At 41.7% G+C, this 26,625-nt stretch overlaps 2 protein-coding genes across 4 annotated transcripts; one reads left to right on the forward strand and one right to left on the reverse strand.

Moving 5' to 3' along the window:
• Positions 1 to 575: 575 nt before the first annotated feature.
• FNTA (farnesyltransferase, CAAX box, subunit alpha) lies at positions 576 to 9,844 on the reverse strand. Its single transcript, XM_005530926.3, has 9 exons — positions 9,675 to 9,844; positions 8,843 to 8,928; positions 8,174 to 8,288; positions 7,222 to 7,326; positions 6,463 to 6,589; positions 5,972 to 6,120; positions 3,871 to 3,933; positions 3,214 to 3,385; positions 576 to 1,721 (listed from the first exon to the last, which is right to left on the reverse strand). The coding sequence occupies exons 1-9, from the start codon at positions 9,827 to 9,829 to the stop codon at positions 1,590 to 1,592; spliced, it is 1,104 nt and encodes a 367-aa protein (XP_005530983.2). The 5' UTR covers positions 9,830 to 9,844; the 3' UTR covers positions 576 to 1,589.
• A 646-nt stretch (positions 9,845 to 10,490) lies between these two features.
• On the forward strand, positions 10,491 to 24,931 carry POFUT3 (protein O-fucosyltransferase 3). Of its 3 annotated transcripts, none has more exons than XM_088054589.1 (5): positions 10,491 to 10,532; positions 15,104 to 15,307; positions 15,992 to 16,277; positions 21,716 to 22,551; positions 23,845 to 24,931. In XM_088054589.1, the coding sequence occupies exons 2-5, from the start codon at positions 15,227 to 15,229 to the stop codon at positions 24,067 to 24,069; spliced, it is 1,428 nt and encodes a 475-aa protein (XP_087910715.1). In that variant the 5' UTR covers positions 10,491 to 10,532; positions 15,104 to 15,226; the 3' UTR covers positions 24,070 to 24,931. The 3 variants fall into 3 exon arrangements, with proteins under 3 accessions (XP_087910715.1, XP_087910713.1, XP_005530984.1); XM_088054587.1 differs by lacking the exon at positions 10,491 to 10,532 and adding an exon at positions 12,513 to 13,658; XM_005530927.3 differs by lacking the exon at positions 10,491 to 10,532 and adding an exon at positions 12,513 to 13,277.
• The last annotated feature ends 1,694 nt before the right edge of the window (positions 24,932 to 26,625 follow it).

The following is a 26,625-nucleotide window of genomic DNA, read 5'->3' on the forward strand; positions in this document are numbered from 1 at the left end:
TATGCTAGTGTCTATAAAGAATAGTCTGCTTTATTCCAAGTGTCCTCTGCATTTTGTGAAAGATGCAGGAATGTATTAACTCCATATGCAGAGGAAAAATTCTGCTCCCTCTTAATTGATGATGTTTATTTTAAGAATTGTATTTGACCATTTCACCTTTCTGAGCTTTCTTGACTGTTAGTGGAAAATACATTACTTTGTCCTGAAGACCTTGAACACCCTGGCTGTTCAGTACTCCATATTTAGTACAGTTTCAATTAGGAACAACTCATGGGGTAGAAACAGACTTTTTGCTTTGTACTGGAGTTTCAAATGTGTTAAAAAAAAACCCAACATAAAAAAAAAAAGAAAGAAAAAATAGCACCCCCCAGGTAAACTCTCTCAAAGTTTGAAGTCCATGTCTGTTTTAAATGTTCGTGTCACTACAAAAATGTTTACCACTGAGAAAGGAGCAAAGCCACTATAAAATAACACAGCTTTTGTATATCAATTTCACTTCCTGTGAGTTGTTTTGAATTTCAAGAGTGAAAGAGAATTAAAGAATTTCAAGTGTTAAAAAATAGTCTCCACTACTGTTTAATCACAGTTAAGACCTTTTAATGTTTAGTGTCAGAAAGACTGCATATTATGGAATAAACACCAGCATTTGTTTGTTTCCTCTAGTTTCCAATGACTGTTTCCAATAAAATATTTCCAATCAGACAAGCACTTCATAAGAACACAGTTTACAATAGCCATTTACTGAAAATAGGGTAGATGCATTTTTCTGGTGCAGGTATACACATCCCCCAGGGTCCTCAAAGCATTTTTCCTGTGCAGGTAAGAATTCAGGGCTCCACTGAATATATCCAGTGTACTGAAAGTTTCTGGGATAAGAATACTTCAATGCAAAAGACATCTCAATGCAATAGTATCCAATACTTATATGAAGGGTTATTTTATCTCTATTAGCATCTGAAAAGAACAAACTATGTACTTACAAGGACCAAAAGAAACACATTTAAAAAATTCAGACAAATGCTCTATTTTTATTACAAAATTACACTTGGTGTCAGTTGCATAAAACAGCATAGGCTGACAGGGTCACACAGCTGCTCCCACATAAGGCCACAGCTGCAGTGCCTACTTGCACTAACCAGGTTACTTTATATCCCCTATAGCTAAGTTACCTGCAGTCACTACTGCAGCATCTGATGAGAGAGTGTTAGGAACCACAAGTGGGTAAGCCAGGACATGAGAAATGGTTTTAGTGCTTCACAGAATCATAGAGTAACTTGTGTTTGAAAAAATCTCTATGATCAAGGCCAACCATTAAGTGAGCACTGCCAATATATAACAGGTGTAGCTTTATGTTTTTTTTGTTAGGAGCTAAAACCTTTACTTGGTACATTTCAATAATTAAGCCTTAATACATTTCTTAACTGCACCTAGAGCTATCACCAGCAGCAGCAGCAACTCAGAGCTATACAGCAATCTGCATTCCTCTTTCATTGCAATACCTACCAATGGACTTTAAACTTGTTGACAACCCTACTTAGTACAGCTTTAGTACATCTTGAAAGCTTAATACTGTTTTCTTCCATCTTCAATTACTGTTCTTTATCCGTCAATGTGCTGCTCTGTTCAGTGCCTGAACTGTGCTTGCTCTTAAGGGACCTTCCAATGTATCTCCAGTACTCTTTTCGGATGGTGTCTTTTTCTTTAGCCAGAATTTCACACAACTATGAAAGAAAAATGAGAGACTGGAGTGTTAAACCAGAAAGCTTACAGAATCCTTAACTATAAAATGCATACAACATGTATTTCAGACAGTATTAGAAATACATTTCTCTGCTACATCTGTTTTATTCGTGGGATTTGTAACTGTTTAATGACATCAAACTGATGACAAACCCAGTTGGTAGCCAACCAATCCGACACTACACAAAGATCCCTCCAGCCCCATTTCAGTTGTAGGAGTTTTCCTTTGACTCACCTCCATACCTACCATTCATCATTCATGCCAGCCTGATCCTGTAGTAAAGCACAGTATATTTCCTAAGAACCTTGAATGTCTTTTAGTCATCCAGGCTGTAAACCACTTAATTCCAAACACTGGAGGATCATCCTTTTCTTGAATCATCAATACTTTTGATGGACTGACAGGGGATCATTTATTTCTCTTTTTTTCCTCAACAGACTGTTCCAAAAAGGATCTCCATGCAAGTCAGTAACCTTCCCTCATGCTACATTAAGAGCTGGTACAGATACTTCTACATGTTTGGGTTTTTTAAAATTTTGGTCTGGGTAAGCAGCACAATAGAAGTTGATTCTACTTACAGACAAGCTATATAAATTTTACACAGTATGAACACTACAAATATTTTAGTAAATTCCCTTTTATTATGCAGATGTCATTGACTTACTCAGTGAAATGGAGTTAAGAAATTAGCTTTGATGCCTAAATAGAGAAGTCAAAATCAGTGAAATAGTATGAAGGGGGCATGAGTCTAGGAGGTACAACTGCACTTACTTACAATCTGGTCTGGAACACAACAATGGAAAAGTGCTGAGAAAGAACAATGTTGGAATACAAAGACTCCAGGCAAAACTACAGCTCTGATTACATCAAGTTCCAGTCAGTCCCACAATGAATGGAAAGTGTTCTTATAAAAACTACACTAAAAACTGCACCAAGGAGCAGGCAAGTATGAAGCTCTGGGAGACACACAGCATTGCCAGAAGCAATGTATGCTCTGTAGGAAGTGGTGCCTGACATTTCTTACTGATACCCCAACGCCTGCTGACCATAAGCTAATTCTGTCAACTTTCTTAGAGCTAAGAAGGGCCAAACGAGCACAAGTGAGGCTGTTTGGACATGGACATTCTAAGAAAATTAATTTATTTACAGAGAAGAGAGCGACTTACTGCTACAAAGTTAACATCGCAAACTCTGCAATTGTTCAAACATCTTTCTTCTGCAGGTAGAATTAGAGACCTTCCTTCACTACCAGGTGAAGAAAATTTAGGAGGCATTTCATAACTGAAAAATTACATTTAAATTAATGAGATCCTTGTGACTGTCCAACTTTTGTGTTAAACTTTTCATAGACCTGTCATGATTAACAAGTAACCCGTTCTATTTACGAAAATCAATCTCATTTTGTCAAGCTATAAAACCAGACAGGAATAGACAACATCCCTGAGAAGAAAAACCAAGCTCTCAAAATATACCTCCAATGCCTTGTTCAGTGTTTCTTCCTTGTTATCGCACTGGTTTTCTAGCATATCTTCATATATGTCCACAAGAAAGGCAATCAGATAGGGTGAGCTGTGACTGGGTTGTAAATTCAGCAGTTCCTCCAGCAGATTTGGATATTTAGAAAGACCACGATCCTGAAGAATCCTAGAAAAGAGGTTAATAGGCTTGACACATAACAATGGGAAATCTGGTCTGAAAAACTGCATTTTTGTTATGATTCCTTTACTTGGAGATAATTTTGAAATCAGTCTGTAAGTACAAGTCAGTCAGAAAGTAAGCAGCATGCGGCACTAGTACAGCCTCATGTTGTAGTAAGCTGGTATAGCTTTTGTTCAACTGAACAGAAATTAGACTGAAAGCATGTTTGTTATTTCCTATCTATGCTTTTTAACAGAGTATCATTACAGGTCAAGTTTTTAAAAGCATGAGAAGCACCTGTAGCTCTTCCACAAGAACTACAGGGCCAGAAGCTTAGTGAAAAGTTACAGAGAAATTAAGTTAGAATATAATAACCATGTGACAGAAACACTACACTAGAACAAAAAGCAACAAGCTATTTTCAGTTAAGAAGTAGGCATCAGACACCTTCCACAGATATTCTCTTTGCCTCACGGAGAAATATGCCTCACCCTTTTAAGTAGTTCCAAGCACTCTCATTATGTGGCACTGCTGTGATCATCTCAAGAGTGTACCTGCAAGAAAAGGGTAACAGGTCATGAAAGCAACCAATAACAATATAGTTAGGGATTACCTGAATGTGCTCAGAACCTTCCAAATGCATCTCTCTAGCTTTCACTCTTTTTGCAGATCATCTCACCTGGGCAGAACAAAAATGGCTTACGATATAACCAGCAGGAGTCTCAAAAAGGCACTATGTTTTAAGTGTTCAGTTTCCTGGAGTTTATACAATAATGAATCCATTCTCAAAATTATTATTAAAGCCACTGAGAAACAACACAATATACTCTCCTGGTATGCTAAAGGAGTAACTTGTATCCTGGTGCTCAGAAATGGGAAGGGGCTGAAAGTCAGAGTAACTGAGCTCTGTTAATATGACTGCAAGTGGTATGTTCTGTACCTATTTGCAAAACTTGTTTTACAAGGCTGCACTCAAACAAACCCACGGAAAGGCAGAGCTTGAGTTTTCAGCTCACACAGCCTTCTGCAGCATTTGTGTGAAAGCAGCAGTGAAGCAACTGCAGTAAAAAAAGCTGTCAAAATCTGCACCTCTGATACAGCCACAAAGCCACATTTATCTACACGAAACAGATTTGTCTTCTGGCTTTTCCTAGCATAAACAGGCATTCTGATGGTTCTCAGAGGCTGCAGATACTGATAAAAAGTTGCATCAGGAATACTAAAAAAATACTTGCAACTGTAACAATTTTTTAACATCCTGCAGTCAGAATGTTAATATGACAAAGACGGAGTTTATAAACCAACAATGAGTTCTATAATGACATCTGTGAAGTATTCATCTTAGCCAGTCTGGTTCTTAAGATGGTACCCAATTATCTTGAGATCAAGAGAGGATGCCCAATCTAAACTCTGGAACGAAAAAGCTGAAGATATTCAAGTATAAGTCATGGAAATGGTTCAGATTCACTGACCTACAAGAAGGTTGTAAACTGGAAGTAAAACTTCCAGAAAGTTGCAAAGACAACCATGGAAGATGGTGAGTCTCTGTGAATAACGTACCAAAGGACATACTCAGAGATTCTGTCTTTCTTCTGAATAATAATTCTATAAAAAATAGTATATGGTTCAATTCTTAATTGCTTCTTCATTTTGACAAATATTTTCTCATAACCATCAACCTTAATCAGCAGTCTGAGATTTAAAAATCATATGAAGAAGCTTGTGTTACCACCATGGGTAGTAAAACACATGTAGAAGCCCAGTTTGCCTTCAGTTAAACATGCAACCTAGAAACAGTGAGCACAAAACTCTTTTTCCTGAAAACTAGCCATCTCACAGAGGTAATTCTCTTTGTGCCAACCACATACTCCTGAAAGCTTTATTTTTCCAGCTGCATCAAATTCCTCACAAAAGGCAACTTCTCTTCCTACAATCCAAGCCCATGTTATTGGGTTTGCATGGCCTGTTTTTTGATAGTGGGGGGTGGCTACAGGGGTAGCTTCTGTGAGAAGCTTCTTCCATGTTCATTAGAGCCAGTAGCTCCAAAGAGCCATTAGTCTAGCTGGGCCTATTAGAAATGATGGTAATGCCTCTGTGGTAACATATTTAAGGGAGAAAAACAAAGGTGGTTGCACAGGTTTATTTGTGGCTAAAGAAGAGCAAAGTGAGAAGACATGAGAGGAACACGCTGTAGACACTGAAGTCAGTGAGGAAGGAAGAGGGAGGAGGTGCTCTAGGCACCAGTCTAGGCAAAGACTGCCTCTCTTGCCAAACTTTCTAGAAGTAGAATGCTAATGAATGACACAAGAGTATCACAGATTTTCTGCAGCTTGTCCTGCTACAACCAGTTCACCATAAACCCCAAACTTTTGTCTGCACAATAAACAGCAGGTCAGGAAAACAGATTCATGAAAGTAGCTTGCTCAGAGTAAGCTGAACTTGCTTCAGTTTAACACTTAAACTGCTAACTATGAGTGTTAGTCCCAGAAGTAAATAAAAATCAGGAAACAACGCCCACCACGACTGTGAAAGTATTCTTTTGCTTTCATGTAATGGAGACTGTTTAATGTGAGCCTGAATAGCATTACTAACCGGACTTCTCTGTCTAGGACTGCTGGGTCATCATAGCCGGTGGTGTTGAAAATTACAAAGTGCCGTTGGTTCCAAACAGAGTTGTTTCTCACATCTTCTCTCAGAAGCTGGTCTACATAGTCCAGTTCATTGTCCCATAATTTGAACTCCTGTGGAATGGAAAGAAGAGAGAGTATCACAAACAAAAGGTATTATTTATTTAAAATATATGCTTGTTCCTAAGTTGCCTGAACATTGGATAGAACCTTTCTGAAGAAATCAACAGAAAGTTAGGAAAAAAAAAAAAAAGGACAGGTGAACTAGGAACGTGCTACACTATTCAGTGGTGCACAATCATATTAGCTCATGATTAAATTCACACACACAACAGTAAGTAGAAAACAATCCAATTTTTTCAGCTCATTTCCTGAAAGACAAGTTTATAGCTAACCTCTGCTACACATTTAAAATGCAGGTTATTTAAAGAATCAAGAGTTCTGTGAATACAATACCTGAATAACCCATTGTCTGTGTTGCCAGGCATGGTAATTTTTGGCATCTTGGTTAAGAATGTCGGCTATGAACTCAAGCTCTCGGGACGGATCCTGCAGCCACTCAACCAGCACCCGCCTGTGATGCCTAATGATCAGAGGAACAAAGTCTGAATTATTTTTGTGAGTGTGTGGTCTGTATAAAAGTGCACCACTTGAAAAAAAGAACTTGCTAGTTAAATATTTAAAATTAAGCATACCAGAACATTTCACTTGGCTCTGAGAAATGCATGATGCATATTTATGTTATTAAAAATTCTAACCACACATACACAACGGCCAATCATCTCATTTTAGACAAGTAATGTTCATCTGAAACAAGGTACTTCCACACTCATGGTCAAAGCTTTCAGGAGAGTAAAGTTTTCTAGTACTACATAATTTCTCAAGCATTATCAATACTGCTCTTTTGCCTATTCCCATTCATTATGGAAAAAAACCCAACGACAGGTCTATTTGTCGTCTTAGTTGGCTTTTCACAAGTCTTGTTTTTTGTTTTTTTTTTTTTGCCTGTCAGACTTATTTTGGCAGTCTAAAAATTCAAATTAACAAGAAAACAAGACCTGCTTAGCATGTCATAATCATACACTTAGAACAAATATCTGAAAGGAACTTTGACATGGTGCAACTCCATTTAACTCCTCCACCACAACTGGACAATTTACAAAACAAATATTATCTGCAAAAATATTAAGAACAGAAAAGAAATCATGATTTTACCAGACTTGGTAGTTCTTTGGCTGATCTTCGATGATAGCTGTAATGTACTTAAGTTCCTCATGGAGATCCTTTCCCAAAGACTGCAGGAGGACTCTCCGGAAATGCCTGTATAAAAGTCAAGCATTTGTACACTGCAAAAGGACTTTCCTACAATTCACAGAGAAAAACACAGAATCACCTTTGTTCACAGTTCTTGTGAATGACATCCAATTAAAACTAGTGCAAAGAGCTAAAACTAATGCAAAATCCTTAACCACATATCTAGTTTTGTTAAAGGGCATTCACTTATGAACAGTGGAAAACTAGAATATGACTGATTGCAACAGTACATTATTTAAGATGGTATCAATCATGTTCAAATTAATCTGTACCCATGCTAGTTTTCTGTCACAGCAACTAAGACTTCTGTGCTTGAAACAATGTAAACTTTCTGATTATATGGAAATTAGTGGAATGAAGATGTACAAGAGGTACTTGTTAGCCTTTGTGAGTTAGAAGGCCCTACTCTGAGTATCAGAAATTCACTGTTTATTTATTACCTATCTGAATAGTAACCCAACAGATCTTTTAAAATGCACTATTTAGTAAATACACAAATTATTTGTCGTCATGTTTTTATGCCTCTTCTTGAAATCAACTGAGGGCATCTTCAGCATTTTGCCATGGACACATTATCAAGTAAGTGATCTAATTTTAAACAGAAAAGTCCTTTTTGTGGCTAACCCTGACCTTGACTGATAATATCCTTAAAGCAAAATGAATGAAAACCACTGAATTAAAATGAGGCATGGAAATACTGAACAAGGGCTTTCTTTGGAAGCTCACTGGAAAGCTACACTACTCCTCTGTGCAAATTCAACTAGGCATGCCCTGATTCAATTAACAGAACATTAAAGACTTAAAAGGCAAGCAGTCAAATGACCACAGCAATAATCCCAAGATTACTACATACCATACTGTGTAGTTTGCAGCATTTAACTCAATGGCATCTGCTGTTAACTTGAAAGCTCTTTCGCTCCTCTCATCCCGCTGCAGAACAGCCCGGACGTAATCATAGACATCTCGGACTAGACAGAGAATAGCATCTTAGCCAATGGCCTGATCAGGGGGTACAGTTAATAATCCTTTGAAATTGCTTCCTATTTAATGAGCTCTAAATACATCTCTGTAAAATGACAGATACCTATTGATCTGACAGCATTTTCAACTGAGACCTGTGCATGATATCAGCACACGACAAAGTTGCACAAGGAAGTCAGAAACACACCATCAGAATAACAGTCAAAACAATCATAAAGCATCTGTGCTGCTTAATCACACTACTTCACCATCTGCAAGAGCTTCATGTTTTGTTTTGCTTCTGCTTGTGGGAGTGCTTTGTGACATGAACCACACTGTCTGCTGTATCCCCTCTTAAGCCATAGGATTTAAAAAGAGAGCCTTGGCTATTAACATCTCAGGAGAAGATTCAGCTTCAGAGGTGCTTGGTGAAAACACCGCACACATTAATGAACACAATTAATTAAATTAATTTCTTCACAGTATCACTCTAGAAAATGTTAACCAAAACATGAAGTCTTGTTTCAACAATGGTTAAGGGCAGAATATATTTAAGACTTACATTTTTCACTGTAGATGATCTGAACAACAGGATTTGGCCCATCATTTTGAGGAACAGGTTCAATATCAGCCCATTCCTTCCTGTCCCTGTAAATACATGTTTTTGAGTTTTCAATGCTTCTAAAAAGCACTAAATGCTACTCAAACTATGACATGCACAAACCTGTGTCCAGTAACACATCCTTCCTCTGCACAGTCCCTACTACCTTAGCTACATTATTATCTGTAACACAGACCACATTATTATGCTGTAACACAGCATATAAATAGGTAAAGTTGTAGCATAAGAAGGACATGGAGCCATTGGAGCAAGTCCAGAGCAGGGTCACGATGTTGAAGAGGACTGGACCACCTTTACAAAGACAGACTGAGAGGCTGTCCACCCTTCAGAAGAGAAGGCTGTGTGGAGACCTCAGAGCAGCCTTCCAGTATATAAAGGGGGCCTACAGGGAAGCAGGAGAGGGATTTTCCATCAGAAGCTGTCATGATGGGACAAAGAGTAATAGTACAAACTGAGAGAGAAGAAGCTTAGGTTAGATATTGGGAAGAAACTATTTGACTGTAAAGGTGGTGAGACACTGGACCAGGCTGCCCAGAGAAGCTGTGTAAGCACCAGCTCTTGCAGTGTTCTAAGCCATGCTGGATAAGGCCTTGAGCAACCCGGTCTAGTGAAAAGGAGTGTCTGCCACCTCCCAGGTCCTCAGGTCCCTGCCCCTCCCAGCAGCTCCCTACTCCTCCGGCCCCAGCTCCGCCACCCCGCGCCCCCCACCCCGTGATGTGCCGCGACGCGAGGGTCCGGCCCTCGCCGGGGGACCTCGCCGCCGCGGCCGCACCTATACAGTACATAGCCGGCATCTTCCCCGTCCTCCTCCTCCTCCAGCAGCTGCCCGAAGCCGCCCTCCGGCTCGCTACTGCCGCCCTCCGCGTCCCCCTCCGGCTGCAGCTCCGCCGCCGCCGCCGCCGCCGCCGCCCTCCCGTCCGCCGCCATCGCTCCTCCGCTGCTTCCGGGGCCGCTGCACCACCACGGCGGGGCGGAGCGGCCGCGCGGCTCCACAGCGCCGCCCCTGGCGCGGAGAGCGCATCGCGGCTGAGGGCCGGGGAGCTGCCCGCCTTCCCTCCGGGCTTCCTCACGGAGAGTTCACACAGGGGAGGGAAAACACGCGTGGCGCCATCTTAGGTTCAGGCGATCTGACAGGACAAGGCGGAGGAATCTGGCCACTGTAAAAGGTGAAACTGGAGAAGGTTTTGGAGCAGCCGCTTCTAATCAGTGGGTGAAATTGGAGAAGGCAGCAGAAGGCAGCAGGCCCAGCAGGGGCTGGGGTTGGTTTGCCTGGAGAAAAGGAGGCTCAGGGTGTCCTTATCACTCTTCAGCTATCCGAAAGGTTGTAGCCGCGTGGGAATCGCCCTCTTCTCTCAGGCAACCAGTGACAGGCAGCAGGCTCGAGCTGCACCAGGAGAGGTTCAGGGCGGACATCAGGAGGAATTTCTTCACAGGAAATGTGGTTAGACATTGACGTGGACTACCCAGAGTAGGTTGGGCCATGGTGTTCTGTCATAATTTGGACTCGATGATCTCAGAGGTGTTTTCCAGCCTAAATGATTCTGTAATCCCCTGATGTGATGTTGGTCAGCAGGACAAAGAGTCAGAACTGAAGAGAGTCCTTGGAGAGGACAGCCGATCCAGCGTAGGGGTTCGTAATCTGGGGCATATTGAGGTGCATTAGGATGGAGAGGATTAAAGACAGGCTGAGCATGTGCAATAGCAAGGGCTGTGCATACATCTGCATCTGTATTGTGTTCTCAGGGAGGTGGGAAATCATTCTATATGTGGTGGAAATGGCTAAAATCTTTAATTTTGAGCTGCTCAAGTTGAAAGGGCTGTTGCGTGTGTCATATTTTTTGCAGTGATTTTATGGAAGGAAGAATGGTGCCACAGTGACAATGAGGGAGTGTAAATGCACAGCTACAAATCAAGACACTAGATCCAGGACAAGGAAGAATCAGGCCCACAGGTGGTTCTTGTGTCACTGAGCAGCTCTTGTCTCCTTTGGGAAGTCACTTGAACTCTGTGCTTTCCTCGTCTCCCTGCCTTTTCTTCTGCTCTGTTTTATTCTGAGGACTTTGTTCCTGCTAGGATGTTCATACAGTGACTCTTTGGAGTGTATAGTGTGGTTGCTACTTCTGGGTGTTGCAGTAATATAGACTATACTGATGTAATGGAGGATAAAACACAGAGAAATCTACTGAAAGGCTACTTTGAATAATGGGACTATGAATACAACAGAAAGGAAATGGGCATACCTAGAGACAGAGAGGATACCCATCAGGACTTAAGTGAAAGACAAATGGTCTAAAATGCAGAATTATAATAAAAAAAAAGAGAGATCAAAGGAAATGTGTACATATGAATGAGAGAAACCTCAAATGCAGTAAATCCTGTTTGTAAGAGATGGAGGAGAAAGAAAACCTGCTGTTCCTTACCCATGGAAAGACAAGTTGCATTGTGAGTTTGTTAGATACCAACAGCTCTCCATGGACAGGGGGCCACCATGAGATGCAGATCTTTAAGAAATATGGTTTATTACCTCTGCTATTTGATCAACAGTTGTGGTTTTTTTTGGGTAGTTTTCATCCAGAATTCCTATGTGATGATCTGGCCCTGCCATTTCTTATGATAGTATCATCTTTACCAGCTATTTAACATGGATTACAGAGAAGCCAGATCCTGCAATAAGAGCTTATTTCCTCAGAGTGGCATAACAGGACAAGAAAAGTGAGCCTTTCTGATGCCAGCCACTGGATTGAGTTTGTCCAAGAACAGCTTGCTTATGGCATGGGAGGGACAGCAGATCATACAGCTTTCCCTCAGGATTGCCCTCAGGACTTAGTTCTGCATTTTCAGTCTGAAACTGTGGGTTATTGTGTCTGTGGAGTGCTTCTAAAGGTTTGAGGGGCAGTAACTGAGAAAAGTCAATCCTGTTGCAGGAAGCTTAAGCATTTTACAATTAAGTTTTGTCCTCATGAGAGCAATTTAGGAGTCTGCTAGCTGAGGAAATGGGAAAGCCAGGAATATAACTAAGTTTAAAATTAAGGACTAGACCCAAACCCAGGATCACAGGAAGTCCTTCCATGAACCATACCAAGTCTCTGATCCATTTCCAACCACTCAGTTTAATTTACTGAACTACACACTCATAGTGCCATGCTAACTTCAGTCCTCTATGCACTCTGAATTAGGCCTGCAAAAGCAGGATTCTGCTTTCGCAGGAATCTGCTTTGCAAAATAGTATTTGGAGATTCTTGCTGCATCCCTCATGTCTCTAAAGTGAGTGGAGATGCTTCATGTTCCAGGTCAAGTATCTGTAAACACTTCAGAGATAATATTAATAGCCAGCCTGAAAGGTTCTACTTAGAAATATGACTCCAGCAGCTAAAGCCTTTGTGAAGAAGCAACAAATAGGACAAGAACTGGGATTAATTGAGGACTAGAGCATAAGTAAATCTGTATGTCCCAACATTGTAGTGTCAGTTGCTAGTTTTCATCTTAGGAGGAGACTGGTAGTTCAGAGAGAAATCTGATTTTTATTTTGATAATAAAAATTTTTTATTATAGATAAATGTGTATCTATAGCATATACGAATTACATATACAAAAACGGGTAGTTCCTAGGTCTGTATCAGGTGGGTAAGTACGGTCTCTGCTCTAAGCTAGGAGTAAACGTCTGCAAAGAGCAAGAGGCGCACGAAGTGTTCCCCGGCTTCAGGAAGCCCCGAGCGGGCAGACTGGACTGTTCCCTGATCAGTACACACGGCTCCGTACGGACGTCTCGCTAAGGCTGGAAGCAAGTCACGATCTCAGCTGCGGGATGCCTGCCGCAGCTCCGCGCCAGAGGGACGAGGGATGCGGCCACTCGGCGAGCCTCCCAGCTCCTCGGGGTTCCCAGCTGCTGTGACGCATTTCTCTTTCTGACTGCCCGCTGGCCTCATGCAGTCAATGTAGTCTCCGTCAGGATAACACCAGCACAGTTGTAAAAAAAAAAAAAAAAAAGCCTTAAAGCCGCAAAGCGCGCTATTATGCAATAGGAATCAGTGTCAGGGGCGGATTTATTTTTGGGAAGTGGGTGAGGTCCTGCAGTGAGGGTTTGCAGAAGAGCAGTCGGGTGGGGTGGAAGTGATGGCGCTCTCGCAGCAATTAGTCCTCCGCGTTGCCTGTGCAGGCCTCGGGGACCCCAGTCAGAGCCGACCCCTTCCCCCGCCCCGCGGCTGGGCGGAGGGAGGCGCGCACCGCACCGCCCCCGCCCCGCGCCCGCCGCCCCTCCGCGCTCCAAGTGGGTGCACTCACTGAAAGTTAGAAAAAAGCAGCGAAACACCCCAAACCCCCTCCGATCCGGACACAGGGGGACGGCGGCGGTGAGGCGGGAGCGAGTTATCTCGGGGTGAGTACGGCGGCGGGCGCCCTGCCGGAGGATGCCCGACCCACGGCGGGAGCAGGGCCGGGGCTGCGGGATGCGTAGAGCCTCGGGAAGAGAAGGGGCAGCGTTTCGGGGAGCAGGACAAAATCCCTGTCTGGGATGCTGAGCCCAGAGAATTGCGGCGACACAGAGCTGGATGGAGAGGCGGCGGGGAGAACTGGCAGGAAGTTTGGAAGGATTTGCAGGGAACTGCTGCTCCCGCAGGGCAGCCTGGGGTGGCGATTTATCCTCCTTCCCTCGAATCCTCAGGGCCTCTGCGCAGCCTGACAGAGGTGGGAAAGCATTCCAAGGTCATCCTTGCCATTGGAGCTGGGACGGGACAGAGCCTTGCCTGGCCCAGTCCAAGTACGGTGACGATTACTACTATTTTACCAGGGCAGGGGTTAGGGTGGTATTCAGTAGATCATCAGAATCTTGCTTTTTGCCATGCACGGGCCTAGTAAGATATGGTGTTAAAAATACCAGCTCCAGGTGTGCCAGCACAGCAGTGGGCAGAATTCATCCCTTTCCCCTCTTGGTGCCCCTTTTTGGCTGTACTGCAGGAGGCACAGAAGGTGCAGAGGCTTTATAGAATATCCTGCCTGATCTGAGAAGTGCTTAACTGGCAGCCATGCACTTTCGCACCCACACAGACCTTCAAAAGCAGCTGGCCTGTGCAGAGCAGAACTGCACAGCAGGGTTTCATGTCAGCAGCTTTTGCTAAAGAGGCAACATTTCTGATGTTTGAGAGAAAGGGATGAACTCATGTGTCAGTGGGAGCGGAAAAAGGATAATTTTTTTGTTCCTTCTAGCTGTCAGCACCACCGTGATAGTACTACAGCAGGCTGTAGGTTTGGGACCCATCCTTCATTTTCAGGGCTTTAGAACTTTGTGATTAAGATGATGGGAAAGCTGGCAGGAAAATCAGCATAAATTTCAGTCATAACTCTGAAACAGAGGAGCTCTAAAATAGTAATTTATTAAACATTTTGTGCATGTGTTTCTGCTTTCTGAGCCTTCAGAACACCCACATTTTCAAACTTTACTTTTCTGTGTGGAGTGCTACAGTCCTATCTTTCTACCATCCTTTATTTTTAATTTTCAAGACATGGCTGGAATTTTACAACTTCTCCTGTTGCCAGGATTTTTGTACAGAGATGTCCATCATGCAAGAAAACTGTAGGGTTTTCTGAAAGCTAAAAAAAGTATTGAGGAAGGGAAAGTTGTTTGAGGAGATGCAGGCCAACACAGATGCAGATTACTCAAAAAGGGGAACTTGTCACATTTAACTGAGTTTAGGTCTGGACAGAGTTTGTGTGTGTATTGTGTGGTTGCTTTCTCCATGCATTGGACATAGACCATATTCCGTGAACATTGTTTAAGCTCGTGAAGAGAAGTCCCAGAAGACTGAAGTGTAGTAAGTCCAAAGCCAGGCAGTTGCGTGCCTTTTCCAGGAGCATTTTCAGAGATTGCCCAGCGAAGGAGAATCTTTCATTGCTTCCCTGTTTGTGAGTCTGCTGAAAAACAGCACAGAAACTCATGAAAGCAGTGGCCCTCCATACACTGTACTGAACCGGGGCCATCAGCATTCATTACACTGACTACAAGGGTGAGAGAATGTCTAGGATGACTGCAAGGAAAGTAGGTGCCTGGGGCTTTGTGAACAAGAGTGTTGTCTTGTGCAGGCTGATTTCTGTGTGCCTGCCTGAAAATACGGCTCTGGCACCTATAGAAGGCCATGGGTGTACATGAAACTAACCACTGAGCTTTGAAGGAGCTGTCTGTGTTGATGCTCTACTCTTTTTCAGCAGCAGTCACCATGAAGAGCAATAAGGATAAAGTGGGAAAGCCCAGCAGTGAAGAGTGAAGACTTTGGACAAGCTGACCTTCCTAATGCCTAGATGTAGCTGCTCTGACAGGCCTGGTAGTGCAGCATGATTAGGATGAGAAGGAAGATACTTTGGGCATCTTGCTTCTGCTTTGCAGCTGCCTTTTTCCTTGTGCTGACACTTCAGGTACAGGGGCAAGGGGGTGGGGTATGTGTGAGATTGCTGTCAAAGCAGGACACAATTCTATCAGATGAGAGAGGTGACAGACATTTTCCATTCTAGTCTGTGCTTCACCAGGAGTTACTCTGTTAGCAGCACTGGCCTTGTGGTGATAGCTGACTCTGGAAGTGACATAACCCAGAGTATACCTTCCTTGTATACATCTTTAGCTCCTGGAGGAGTTTCTCAGGAATGTTGCAACATACGGTGCTATATTGTGTATATCCAGCATTGCCTTCTCTTTCCACATGTTTGAACTCATTAGGCAGGGGGGCAAGGCTGGACCCATAGAAAACTTCATGGGATTTTTTAGCAGCTAATTTTCAGAAGAAACCTGGCTACTGAAGGGCTTTTCTCTGTCCTGTGCATTTTCCAGGGAGAAGGCAGAAGTTGTGTTGTTACATCACATGTGATGTGGCCATATCTCAGTACAGAAGTTTATTTTCTGCCTTCTCCTTACAATTTCAAATTAAAGCTTTTGCTGTTCTGACATAAGATGACCTGATGTCTGCAGTCAGTGAAATGCATCCAGTTTGATTGACAGAAACTTAACATACTGACTTAGTGCTTGATACTTAAATTCTGGTTTGCAAGCAGATGTCCTAGCTAGTGATAGTGACATGTTGTGATATGTATTTTATTTCCCTGAAGGTTATCACCGAACTGGGCAATTCAGAGAATAAGGTGTCAGTAATCTCCAGTGTACACAGCAGCCCATTAAAGCCTGGGGAGAGACATGCTTTTCAGTTTAAGAAGCAGGAGCTTCACAGCATCTTCAAGACAGAGTCTGATGTAAATCACTATCCTGTCCTGCTCTGGTGGTCTCCCCTCACTGGAGAGACAGGGAGATTCAGTCAGTGTGGAGAGGATATTTGCTTCTTTACTATCAACAAGACCTACCAGCACAATGAAATGACAAGAGCATTTCTGTTTTATGGTAAGAATCTATTTGTTTTTAAAGAAGTAGCTTTTTGTCCAGCTTAGTTCTTTCCCTGTAGAGATTAAATATTCTAGGTGGCAATGACTTAGAACAGGAAATTTATGCAGCTAATTGGGCTGAACTTTGCCTGGTGCTGAATACCATTATGAGTGCTCTGTAGAAGTACTCTGAAAAGTGAGTGTGCACATCTGTGGTATGACTGATGCCTTGTCTCATGCGGCTTCCCAATCACATGTACTCCCGGTTCATGGAAGAAAAGACAATTTCATGTCATTGCCAAGACATTTAAAGACAGTCTGAGATCAAGCCAACTTTTTCCAGTCTTCTGGCTTGTCACCCCAAGCAGAGGTTTTGCAAGGCCTTTGTTGCACTTGTGCAAGTCTTTTGTCTAAAAATAATGCACTCTCTGGTAACACTGCAAGTCCCCTGCCTCTTGTGCCAAGAAATTGCCAGCAGACTCTAAATGGAAAGTAGTGAAAGAAACCTATTGATTCCATACAGGGAGCAGCAGCTAGTGCAACCTTCTGAGCTGCTCTGACTCTGCCAGAGACTTCCCATTACATACACTGTAAAGTGAGTCTGCAAAACATGAAAGGTGCACCATTTAAAAGTAGACCTTACTTCTAACTAACTTTACTTTTAACTAACTTTGTTCTTTTTTCAAAACAGATGTTTTTGAAAGAAAACTTGAGTTTTAAGTGGAGAAATAAATTAAAATGCTTTTCTCTGACTGGTATGTTCGGATCTTTTGTCTGGAAATAAAATAAATCAGGATACTGAATCTTATTTGCTCAACCTGAATATAGATGAACTGGAAATATAGGAAAGAAGAGCCTTAAGCTTGACTGTTAGCAGTGAAACAAAAACTTTTCATCACTAATCTTTTTAGATATCCAAGTAGGTCAGCTTTGTCAGATAGTATAGTGGTTAAGCATGAAAGCAAAGGAATAACAGCAAAGGAATGAGAAGCTGACCCAATTAAAGACAAAGAAAGCTGCATTGCATCACAGGAAACCTGTAAAGTCTGGTGATTTTTGTCTCTGGTAGTAATTTACTTTGTCTTTTTCAGCATTAGAAGGATTGTTACTTTAACAGGCTTCTGGACATAGTGGACTCTCTTATTTTAAAAACACAATTTATACTGGACATAAGACTCTCTCTGTAGTGTTTTTTTTTTTTTTCTTTTTCTAGTGATGCTGGCTATGAACTTTGTAAAGACAAGTGTCAAAATATGCAAAATGGTTACTTCTTTTTAAACCACAGTAAATGATGTCACGATGCCAAAACAGAGAGAGAGAGAGAGAGAGAGAGTTTTTCTCTCATTCTCTCTTCCTCTTCATCTCTCCCCCCTGCCATAATGCAGTGAGTTGTGAGTCTGCAGAAAGATATATTTTACTTTTACTGATTTTCCCTCTAAAGAGCCTGCTGAGTGAAAATTTGAATATCTGAATTTCCATGTTAAGCTGGATCAGAGCACAGTTTAACCTTCCAAAGAAAATGGAATAATTTCGCCAGTGACCACTTGGTCAGTAAGCTAGTCAAGAGATGAATGATCCAAAGATTAAGAAAAGTACTGATCAAAAATACAGGGTGTAGATGTTTTCCAGCACAACTGCTTTGTAAGAAACACCAGTTTTTCTGCAGCTTTTCCCAACTCAATGTCCCAGCCTGGAGAGCCCCTCAGTGTAGATGATAACTTTGTCAAGTGTCGCCCTGTCTTCTGTTTTGAAATGAGGTGTGACATCCCCTTGCTAGACTTTGTCTCTACTTTTGGGAGGGATTCCCAACTCCACCTTTTCAATGTCACATAATTCAAAGAGTGTAGTATTTAGCATGAGCTGCCAATGTGACTGAGTAATCATAGTCTGGATCTGTCAGAGCCTCAGGGGTGTTGTTCCTAAGGCAGAAGGATGTCCAGCTGTTCTGTACTGGAGTACTGAGTCCTTGGAGTATGACTTCTGAATGAAAGATGTCTTCTAAAATGCATAACTTCTCCTAGCAGCATATATCTTTCTCTTCTGCATATCCAAGATTTCCAAATTAATAGTTAGGAAGGGAAATTCCTCGTAATTCTAGTCTTGTGGTGCTTTTTTTTTATTCCATCATATGCTTCCTTATTTCCTTCATCTCATGGGGTAGGGGGCATGCTAATTTTATCTGCCCTTTAATCCTTTTTGTCTTTTTGCTGGACTGAAATTGATTAAGTGTTACATAAAATTCAGACATTCTGATGCACTCTGATCTGTACTGTGTCCAGTTTTGGGCCCCTTATTTCAAGAAAGACATTGAGGTGCTGTAACATGTCCAGAGAAGGGGATCAAAGCTGGGAAAGGGTCTGGAGAGGAAGTCCAATGAAGAGTGGCTGAGGAAGCTGGGGTTGTTTAGCCTGGAGAAAAGGAGGCTTACTCTCTACAGCTCCCTGGCAAGAGGCTGTAGCCAGGTGATGGTTGGCATCTTTTCCGAGGCAACCAGTGACAGGATGAGAGGACACAGTTTCAAGCTACACCAGGGAAGGTTCAGGTTTGACATCAGGAGAATATTTTTCATGGAAAGGGTTGTTAAGCATTGGAATGGATTGCATTCCAATCCAGGAATCCAGAGTGATAGCGAAGTCACCATTCCTGGAGTTGTTCAAGAAACAGCTGGTCATGGGATTAAGTGCTGTTTAGCTGACAGTGTTGTCACTGTATTAAATGTTGTCTAGTTAACAACATGGTGATTGGTCAAAGGTTGGACTTGATGATCTTGGAGGACTTGATGATCTTGGAGGTCTTTTCCAACCTAAACGATTCTGAGACTCTGTGATTTTGTAGTGCATTTTTCTTCAAGTTTCTCTTTGCCTGACTTAACTGTCTCCTAGTTTAGTAAATTTTACATGTTGCCTTTTTGTCTTTCTCTCATTCTTGCCTGTATTTTCACCCCCTTTTCCCTGCAATACTACCTGAAAGAGGGAGCACCCATGTAAGAGACTGAGCTGCAGTGATGTTACTTCAATCCACAGTATTTCATTATTGTAGGTATGCATTGTTAATTCTCTTCTTGGCATCACTTAGAACAAAGTGTTTTCAAAGCCAGATATACTTTATGAATTCCTTCATGAGAATATGATTAACTTTTCATCACCTTCTTCTGTCACAAAATGACACATCAAAACCAAGATAATACATCAAAACCAGGAGAAGCAAATAGCATTTTTAATTGAGTGGCAGTCTTTCATCTTTTTAGTGCTGAGGATTTAGGACCTGAGTAGAAGACAGAAGGCTGATGTTTGGTGGCCTTAAGAAACCCCATCTGATGCTCCCCAAATATCTTGCTTTATAGGAGATTTTTATATTATTGACAGCTAATTTCTATCTCTGCTGCAGTAATGAAGCCTCATATTAGTTTTATAAGGTCAACCTTGGAGTAAATTTGCCAGGCTCATACAGCTGCAAGGACCACTGGGCATTTTTTAAAAATCTTCTTTATGTCTTAGTTTTTAGATCAGTATTCTGTGTAAGACTTCTGCTGGCACCCCCTTCTTTTTGCCATCAGTGGTTTGAGGTCAGGGGTAGAATGGAGAGTGAAAAGTTGTAAGTGTGGCTGAGATGGAGTTATGACCCACTGCTGAAGGGTGGTAACTGAGGTTCCAGTTCCCTTGGATGAATTATAGCGAAACAACTCTAATTCTGAATGACTGACTGGTGGGTATATATATATCAGCCAGGTTTATTTAAAAACAATTTAATTGCAGAGGAAAGGAAGTATGTGGCTCTTTGATTCTTTCCTACAAAAGTATAAAAATCTTGTGAAGAAAATATGTAAGAAATAGGAAGAGAGGGAGAAGAAGAAGGAAGGAAGTAGATAGTGAAAAGGAAAAATAGCACCTCTGATGGATCCAGTGATGATTCTTGATCATTGCAATGTTGATGTCCCTGATAGGAGTGATGGCTGCAGTCTTCATTTGTTGAGGGTAGGAGCCTGCAAAACAAAGAGTGTGCTGGGTTATATGCATTTAAATTGGCATGGGAACACCTAGGTCCCTTCCCAGGGCAGGAATATTTTATGTCTGACGCATCAGTACGAGGCATGTGCAGTCTTCTGATGGAGAGTTTCTGATAAGAATTGGGATGCTTTGTGGTTGGTTGTGATCCATGGCCCCCTTTAGAGATACGGGCATATTTGACACTGCTTCTTGTGACTGTGCATCTCTGTCTTATGGTGAAAGGGGAAAGCTGGCATGGAGAAAGCATTATCCTGCCTCCACATAATCTTCTGCTTACTGGCCATTCCCCTTAGTTGGTTTCAACACAACTTGTTTAAGACATTATATTCCCAATTGTGCTAGATGAAATCAGCCATGAAGTTTGCTGCACAAAGGGTGGGTTGCCACAAATGGTAGTTTATCTGAAGATAAGAATTTGTGATGTTTTCTAAACCAGCTCTTCAGTGTTAGTTTCAGTTTTTGAACTTGCCTTACAATATCAGCTAAAAGTTTTTTATGTTCATTGCCTTTTCTTAAGTAGAAAACAGATATGGTTCTAAGACAGGGAGGAAGTACCCTGACAGAAATGGGGCACGTTTGCATTCAATCTGCAGTGAGGCTGGTCGTAAGACTGGAGTGCAGTAGTAGTGAAGGGAGAGCAAGGGTTACATTAAAGAGTTGGTACTTTCAACTTAGTTTTGCACAGACCAGCCTTTGAGAAAACTCATCTACAATGAGAAAACTCATTGTTCTAAGGCTTCTACCAGTTTTCCCAATTTCTGCAGTTGACTGTTTTTAGAGTTTAGACATGATTCTTCTTCTTCTGTAGGCTTTACTTTGAGGAGATGTCTTCTGCCAGAAGCTACTTCTTTATGTATCTGGTAGGCAGCTGTGATACATCACCTCTTAATTTTCTCTTTGAAAAGTTAATAGTTTGGCTTCCTTAGTCTCTACAGTACAGTATCTTTTCAAGACTTGAAGTAATTATTTTTTCTCCTTGATCCTGTCCAGGATTTCAGCTTCCTTTTAGTTGTTTTATTACTAGAACCAAATTGAGTTCTGCAATAAACATTTTCCTCACATCACAGAGGTAATACCATCTGTTTCCCTATTTAGAGAACCAGGGAATTATTAAACATCTTACTAGTCTCATTTCAGTTCATTAAAATATGAAATTCCTAGTGATCCTTTGAAATGAGAGGCCTTTAAACTAATATGACACGAAAGGAAACCACTTCTAATACTAACTACTGATCCTACTTCTCTAGATTCTTCTGCTGTGAAATTCAGTTTTATCTATCATTATGCTCTCGTGCCTTTGCATTAAATGCATTCTTTGAAATAACTGCCTTAGAGTGTCAGAAATGTGATGGTTATAGCGCTGATACTAAATTAAAACTAGACTTCTGTGTCATTGTAGTTAGTGTTGTGACAGATAAGAGCAGGATGAACGCTGTTTGCTTTTGTCTAGGTACTGACTTCAGCATAGACAGTTTACCTCTCCCTCGTAAAGAATATCATGACTGGGCCCTTTTTCATGAAGAGTCACCAAAAAACAACTACAAACTCTTTCACGAAGCATCCATTACCTTATTCAACCACACAGCAACATTTAGCCGCCACTCTCACCTGCCACTGACCACTCAGTACCTTGAGGGTGTAGAGGTCCTGAAGTCATTGAGGTTCATGATCCCAGTGCAGATGAAAAACAGCCTGAGGAAAAGGCTTGCACCGGTTGTGTACGTGCAGTCGGACTGCAACCCGCCTTCTGACCGGGACAGCTACGTGCGTGAGTTGATGTGCCACATTGAAGTAGATTCTTATGGGGAATGTTTGCATAATAGAGACCTTCCTCAGCATCTCAGAAATCCATCTGCCATGGATGATGGAAACTTTTTAAAAATACTGGCACAGTACAAGTTCATTCTTGCTTTTGAAAATGCTGTTTGTGAAGATTACATCACTGAAAAACTCTGGCGGCCACTGAAGTTGGGAGTGGTGCCAGTGTACTTTGGGTCTCCCAGCATTGTAGACTGGCTTCCTAGTAACAAGAGTGCAATCTTGGTATCCAGTTTTTCTCACCCTCGGGATCTGGCCCGCTATATCAAAACACTGGATACAAATGATGAAGAATATGAGTCCTACCTACAGTGGAAACTGAAAGGGGACATTTCCAATCCAAGACTGCTTAGAGCAATGAAGGAACGCAAGTGGGGAGTGCAGGATGTCACTCAGGACAATTACATTGACACCTTTGAGTGCATGGTTTGTAACAGAGTGTGGGAAAACATCAGACGGAAAGAAAAGGTATGTGTGAATTTGTGTTTGTTTCTTAGAGAGGCTTTAAAATGGCACTAGGGTCAGGTTTGGTTCCCAGGAAGTTTGGTGACCAGATTTCAGGCTAGCTGACACAGTATTTCAGTGCCATTGGTTTATGCATCCTCATGTAAAGGTATTGGCAGAAGGTGCAGGTGCACAACCAGAACATGTGTTCCTCATAGTGCTGCAGTGCAGCATGTGAGCATAACATTGACCACTGAGCTGGTGGTCATTTTCAGCCAAAGGCTTAAGTTGCTCAGGGAGGAGACCTTTTCCATGTTGCAGAAAGTAGTCTAACATGTTGACCTTCTTCAGACAGCATTTGGAAAGAGGTTGCCCAGAAAGGTTGTGGGATCTCTGTCCTTGGAGGTGTTTTAAAACTATACTCAATTTTATCCAAGGCAGTTAGATATGATTACACCTGTTTGGAAGAGGAGATGGAACTAGAGATTCCTGTCTTCTGATCTGTCTTAAGCACTCTGACTGTCAGGTTCTATATATATGTGTGTATATATATATATATACATTCATACATAAACATGTAGTGACAACATGCCACTGTCTGCGGCCACATCTGGTGACCAAACACTGAAACAATTTTTAAGTCAGGTTGTATATTTGTGAGAAGCCATATTTTAGCTGATCTCCACCTGAGCAATACATTAAATGGTCAGCCAGTAGAAGGGAGATGAAGAAAATTTTTTAAGTTATTAAGGTGAGCTGAAGTGATGAGAATTACAGACTGGCAAACATTACACTTACTCAGATGTTGCTGTTTGAGACCGGTGCAAATCTGGACATATGTCCTCTGTTTGAGTTAGGAATGCAGCCATGGAGAGGTAGAGAATAGATAGAGATATTCCTTCCCTGTGCTTTTGTGGCTCTCTAGTCAATAAAATTATGAAGACCAGTTTACCCTCCTGGCCAGATTCATGGCTTGTTTTTTTCCTTTCGAAAAAGAATCTCAGTAAATGTGTGCATATTTAAGATGAAAACAAAATATAATGATTAAAATGTAACTCCTTGCCTTGTAATTTCATTTTGTGCAGTCTGGTGCTGCTCATTTGCAGCCAAACTTTATCTGAAACTCAGCATGACTCGTCAGCATGACTGATCTTGTCCCAGATACTTAGGGGAGGCCTTTCACAGGGACATGGGTAGAGCCTGCAGCAGGAAGAAAAATGTACTGATGGGATTTGACAGTTTACTGATGGTGTAGCACTTTTATTCTCTGTTTGCCTGGGTGCCTAAATAACCCCTTTTATTTGTCTTCATTGCCAGGGATGGCTGCCCCAGAGGTGGGAGGCTCAGGTTAATCATCTGAGTTGCCCCACACCAGAGGCATTCTGGTTCTCCTCCTCAAACCCTGGCTGGATTTCTCTCCAAAAGATGTGGATACCAAGCTTCGAGCAATCCAAGAAAGAAGCCTGGGCACTGAGGCATCTGGTGGAAAAGAACAAGAATTTTACAGCTGAAGAATTTTGGATGCTTGTATTCAAAGAGTAAACACGGTGGACCTGTGAAACAGAGTGAGCTCCTTAGAGGAGTTCTGTGGAATTTTCTTTTGCAGGTGACCTTATAATTTAGGATTAGTAACCATGGGAAGTAGACCCATGGGACTGAATTTAGTATGTTCAGTACTGAAGGGGCACTAAAAAGTGCTAAACAGTAAAATCATTCTGCCAGGTAATATATGCATATATATATATATGCATATATTTATATTTAGAATGATTTATATTAATTGTCATTTGTTCAAATGTTTGAACATTAAGACCCTGATTGTCAGGATTCTCAAAGCCCAGACTTAAGCGCCCAGCTAATTACCCTGAAGCAGATGGCTCTCCCTCCATATTTAGATACATACTTGCTTGGTCTCAAAACCCCTTTTTCCCCACTCCAGGACCCTCCTTTGCTATATTGATACCTACAGGGTACAGAGCAGCTGATGCCATTGCACAGGTACAGTGTCTTTGATGCTTTGGAGGTAGATTCAAAACTTGGGACTGTGTCTCTGGCTAGCTGTTTATTATCAAATTTCCTGGCATCAGCAGATTTAAGCTGGGACTTGGCGGGCTTTGTGTCCTGACACTGAGTGCCAATGTAACGTACATTAGTGGCTGGCACGAGGAAGCACCATCTGTTGGTGTCCGGGGACAGATTGAGTGAAAAACGGGCTGGCTCAGATTTACCCACCATCTTTTGCTAAAAATAAGCAGAGCACATGAATATCTCTACTCTCCAGAAATAGGGTTGGCTTTGATCTGACTTATCTTCTTGCCTTTCTGATGATGTATTTGTATTCTGATGATAGTATTTGTATCCTGTATAAACATGAAATTATATGATTAAAAGGGCAGGGATAATACAGAGTCTGTTGGTGCTGAAGTCTTCAGTAGGCCCAAGGAGAAGTAGGCAGCTTTCCTGTTTTAACACACAAAACCCAAAATTACTTAGGAAGAATAAAACTTGGTGGTCTTAGTCATCACTTGCCAAAGGACACACCTTTGCCTGGTATTTAGACTGCTGCAGTTTTCTTCCCAAGTTCTTTCAACCTCAGTCTGTGGAGGACTGAACTTTCACAGGATCTGAAAAATGGCAGTAATTATGGAGCCATTCAGATGAGTGACACTCATTCATGCACATGCCCACATATGATGAGACAGGGCAAATGGAATTCGTAATCCAGGGTTCTTCACATTGCTGGAAAGGCAGATTTTCACCTGATAATTTCCATGGAATTGTTTCTTGTTTAAAAATTTCTGTCAAACAGCTGGCTGTTTTCTGAAGGGGTATCCATATAGTGGCAATGAAGAAATTCAGCTGCGAAATTTACTTACATTGGAAAGGTTTCCTCACCAGAAATTTCCTCAACAAATAACTGGTGAATTTTTAATTATTTTTAAATCTGTCAAAGGAGAGATGAGTTTTGTGGCCATGAACAATAGAGTATTGGTAATTAGTATCAGTCAGTGTTTCTATGAGAATATATTTTCTGATTAAGCAAACTATTCCCACTGAAATTTCTCACCACTAGTGTTTTGCTAGTGTGACGCACAACGTCTGTTGGGCATATCTTAAACACTTTCCCCAGTGGTCTGCAGTGCAAGTGATGACTAGGCTCCACAAATGAAGCTCTTCAGGACAGTGACATTAACACTGGACTTACAGGCTTCCCTAGAGTAGGACTGAAAGCTAGACATAAACCCCAAAACATTTGCAAAGGGAACTGTTGAATGCCCATCTGTTGCCATGAATCTCTGTTTCACCTCCCAAGATGATAAAGAAACATGAAGGACTAAGTAAATTTTGTTGTTATTTTTGTTACTTTTTTTTTTTTGGTTGGTTTGGTTTGGTTTGGTTTGGTTTGGTTTGGTTTGGTTTGGTTTGGTTTTGTGATGTTCTGCTGTCCCTTTGGCCCAAAATCTCAAGCCATGTTTTTTAAAGACCTCAGAAACTACACAACTAGATGTTTTTTGATTTGTTTTCATGATAGAATCTGTCTGATCCTGACCATCTTGAGCAGTCTGGTAGATAGATATTATCCAAAGATATAAGACATATTTGTCTCAGTTTTTAGCATTTTATTATCCTCATTTTAATTTGATGGTGTATGAGGGTAAGAACATTTGAAACCCACATTCTGATATTTCAAGTGGTCAGCAGGCTGTGTTTCAGAAGAGGTAACATGTTCATCCACTGCTATACAGAGTAGAAAGATGAGTCTCCAGAGAAGTTGCCTAGAGGTGTACTGTGGTGTGATTGTCAGTCCTCCCACAGTGCATTCTTTTTACAGGGTAGACTTGGATTCCACCAGCTAGTTCAGAGCAGCCTCCATTTGGTTGCAATTTTTTAATCACCTTCTAGAATCTTTTTTTCCTGTGCTAGGTGGAGGGTTTGTGAACATCACTGCGGGAGATTTATGGCAAGAATTTGTGCAGGCTAATCAAGTGTAAGAAAGAATGACCATCATGAATTCTAGGTTGATCTCTCCCTCTACTGCTCTGAGAAGGAATAAGCAGAATTTTTTTTTTTAGCAGATTTGCTAGCCTTCCTGCCATG

This window comes from Pseudopodoces humilis, chromosome 4 (genome assembly GCF_049639895.1).
Source record: "Pseudopodoces humilis isolate 2021_Gansu_Grassland_sample_001 chromosome 4, ASM4963989v1, whole genome shotgun sequence".
Taxonomy (NCBI): Eukaryota; Metazoa; Chordata; class Aves; order Passeriformes; family Paridae; genus Pseudopodoces; species Pseudopodoces humilis.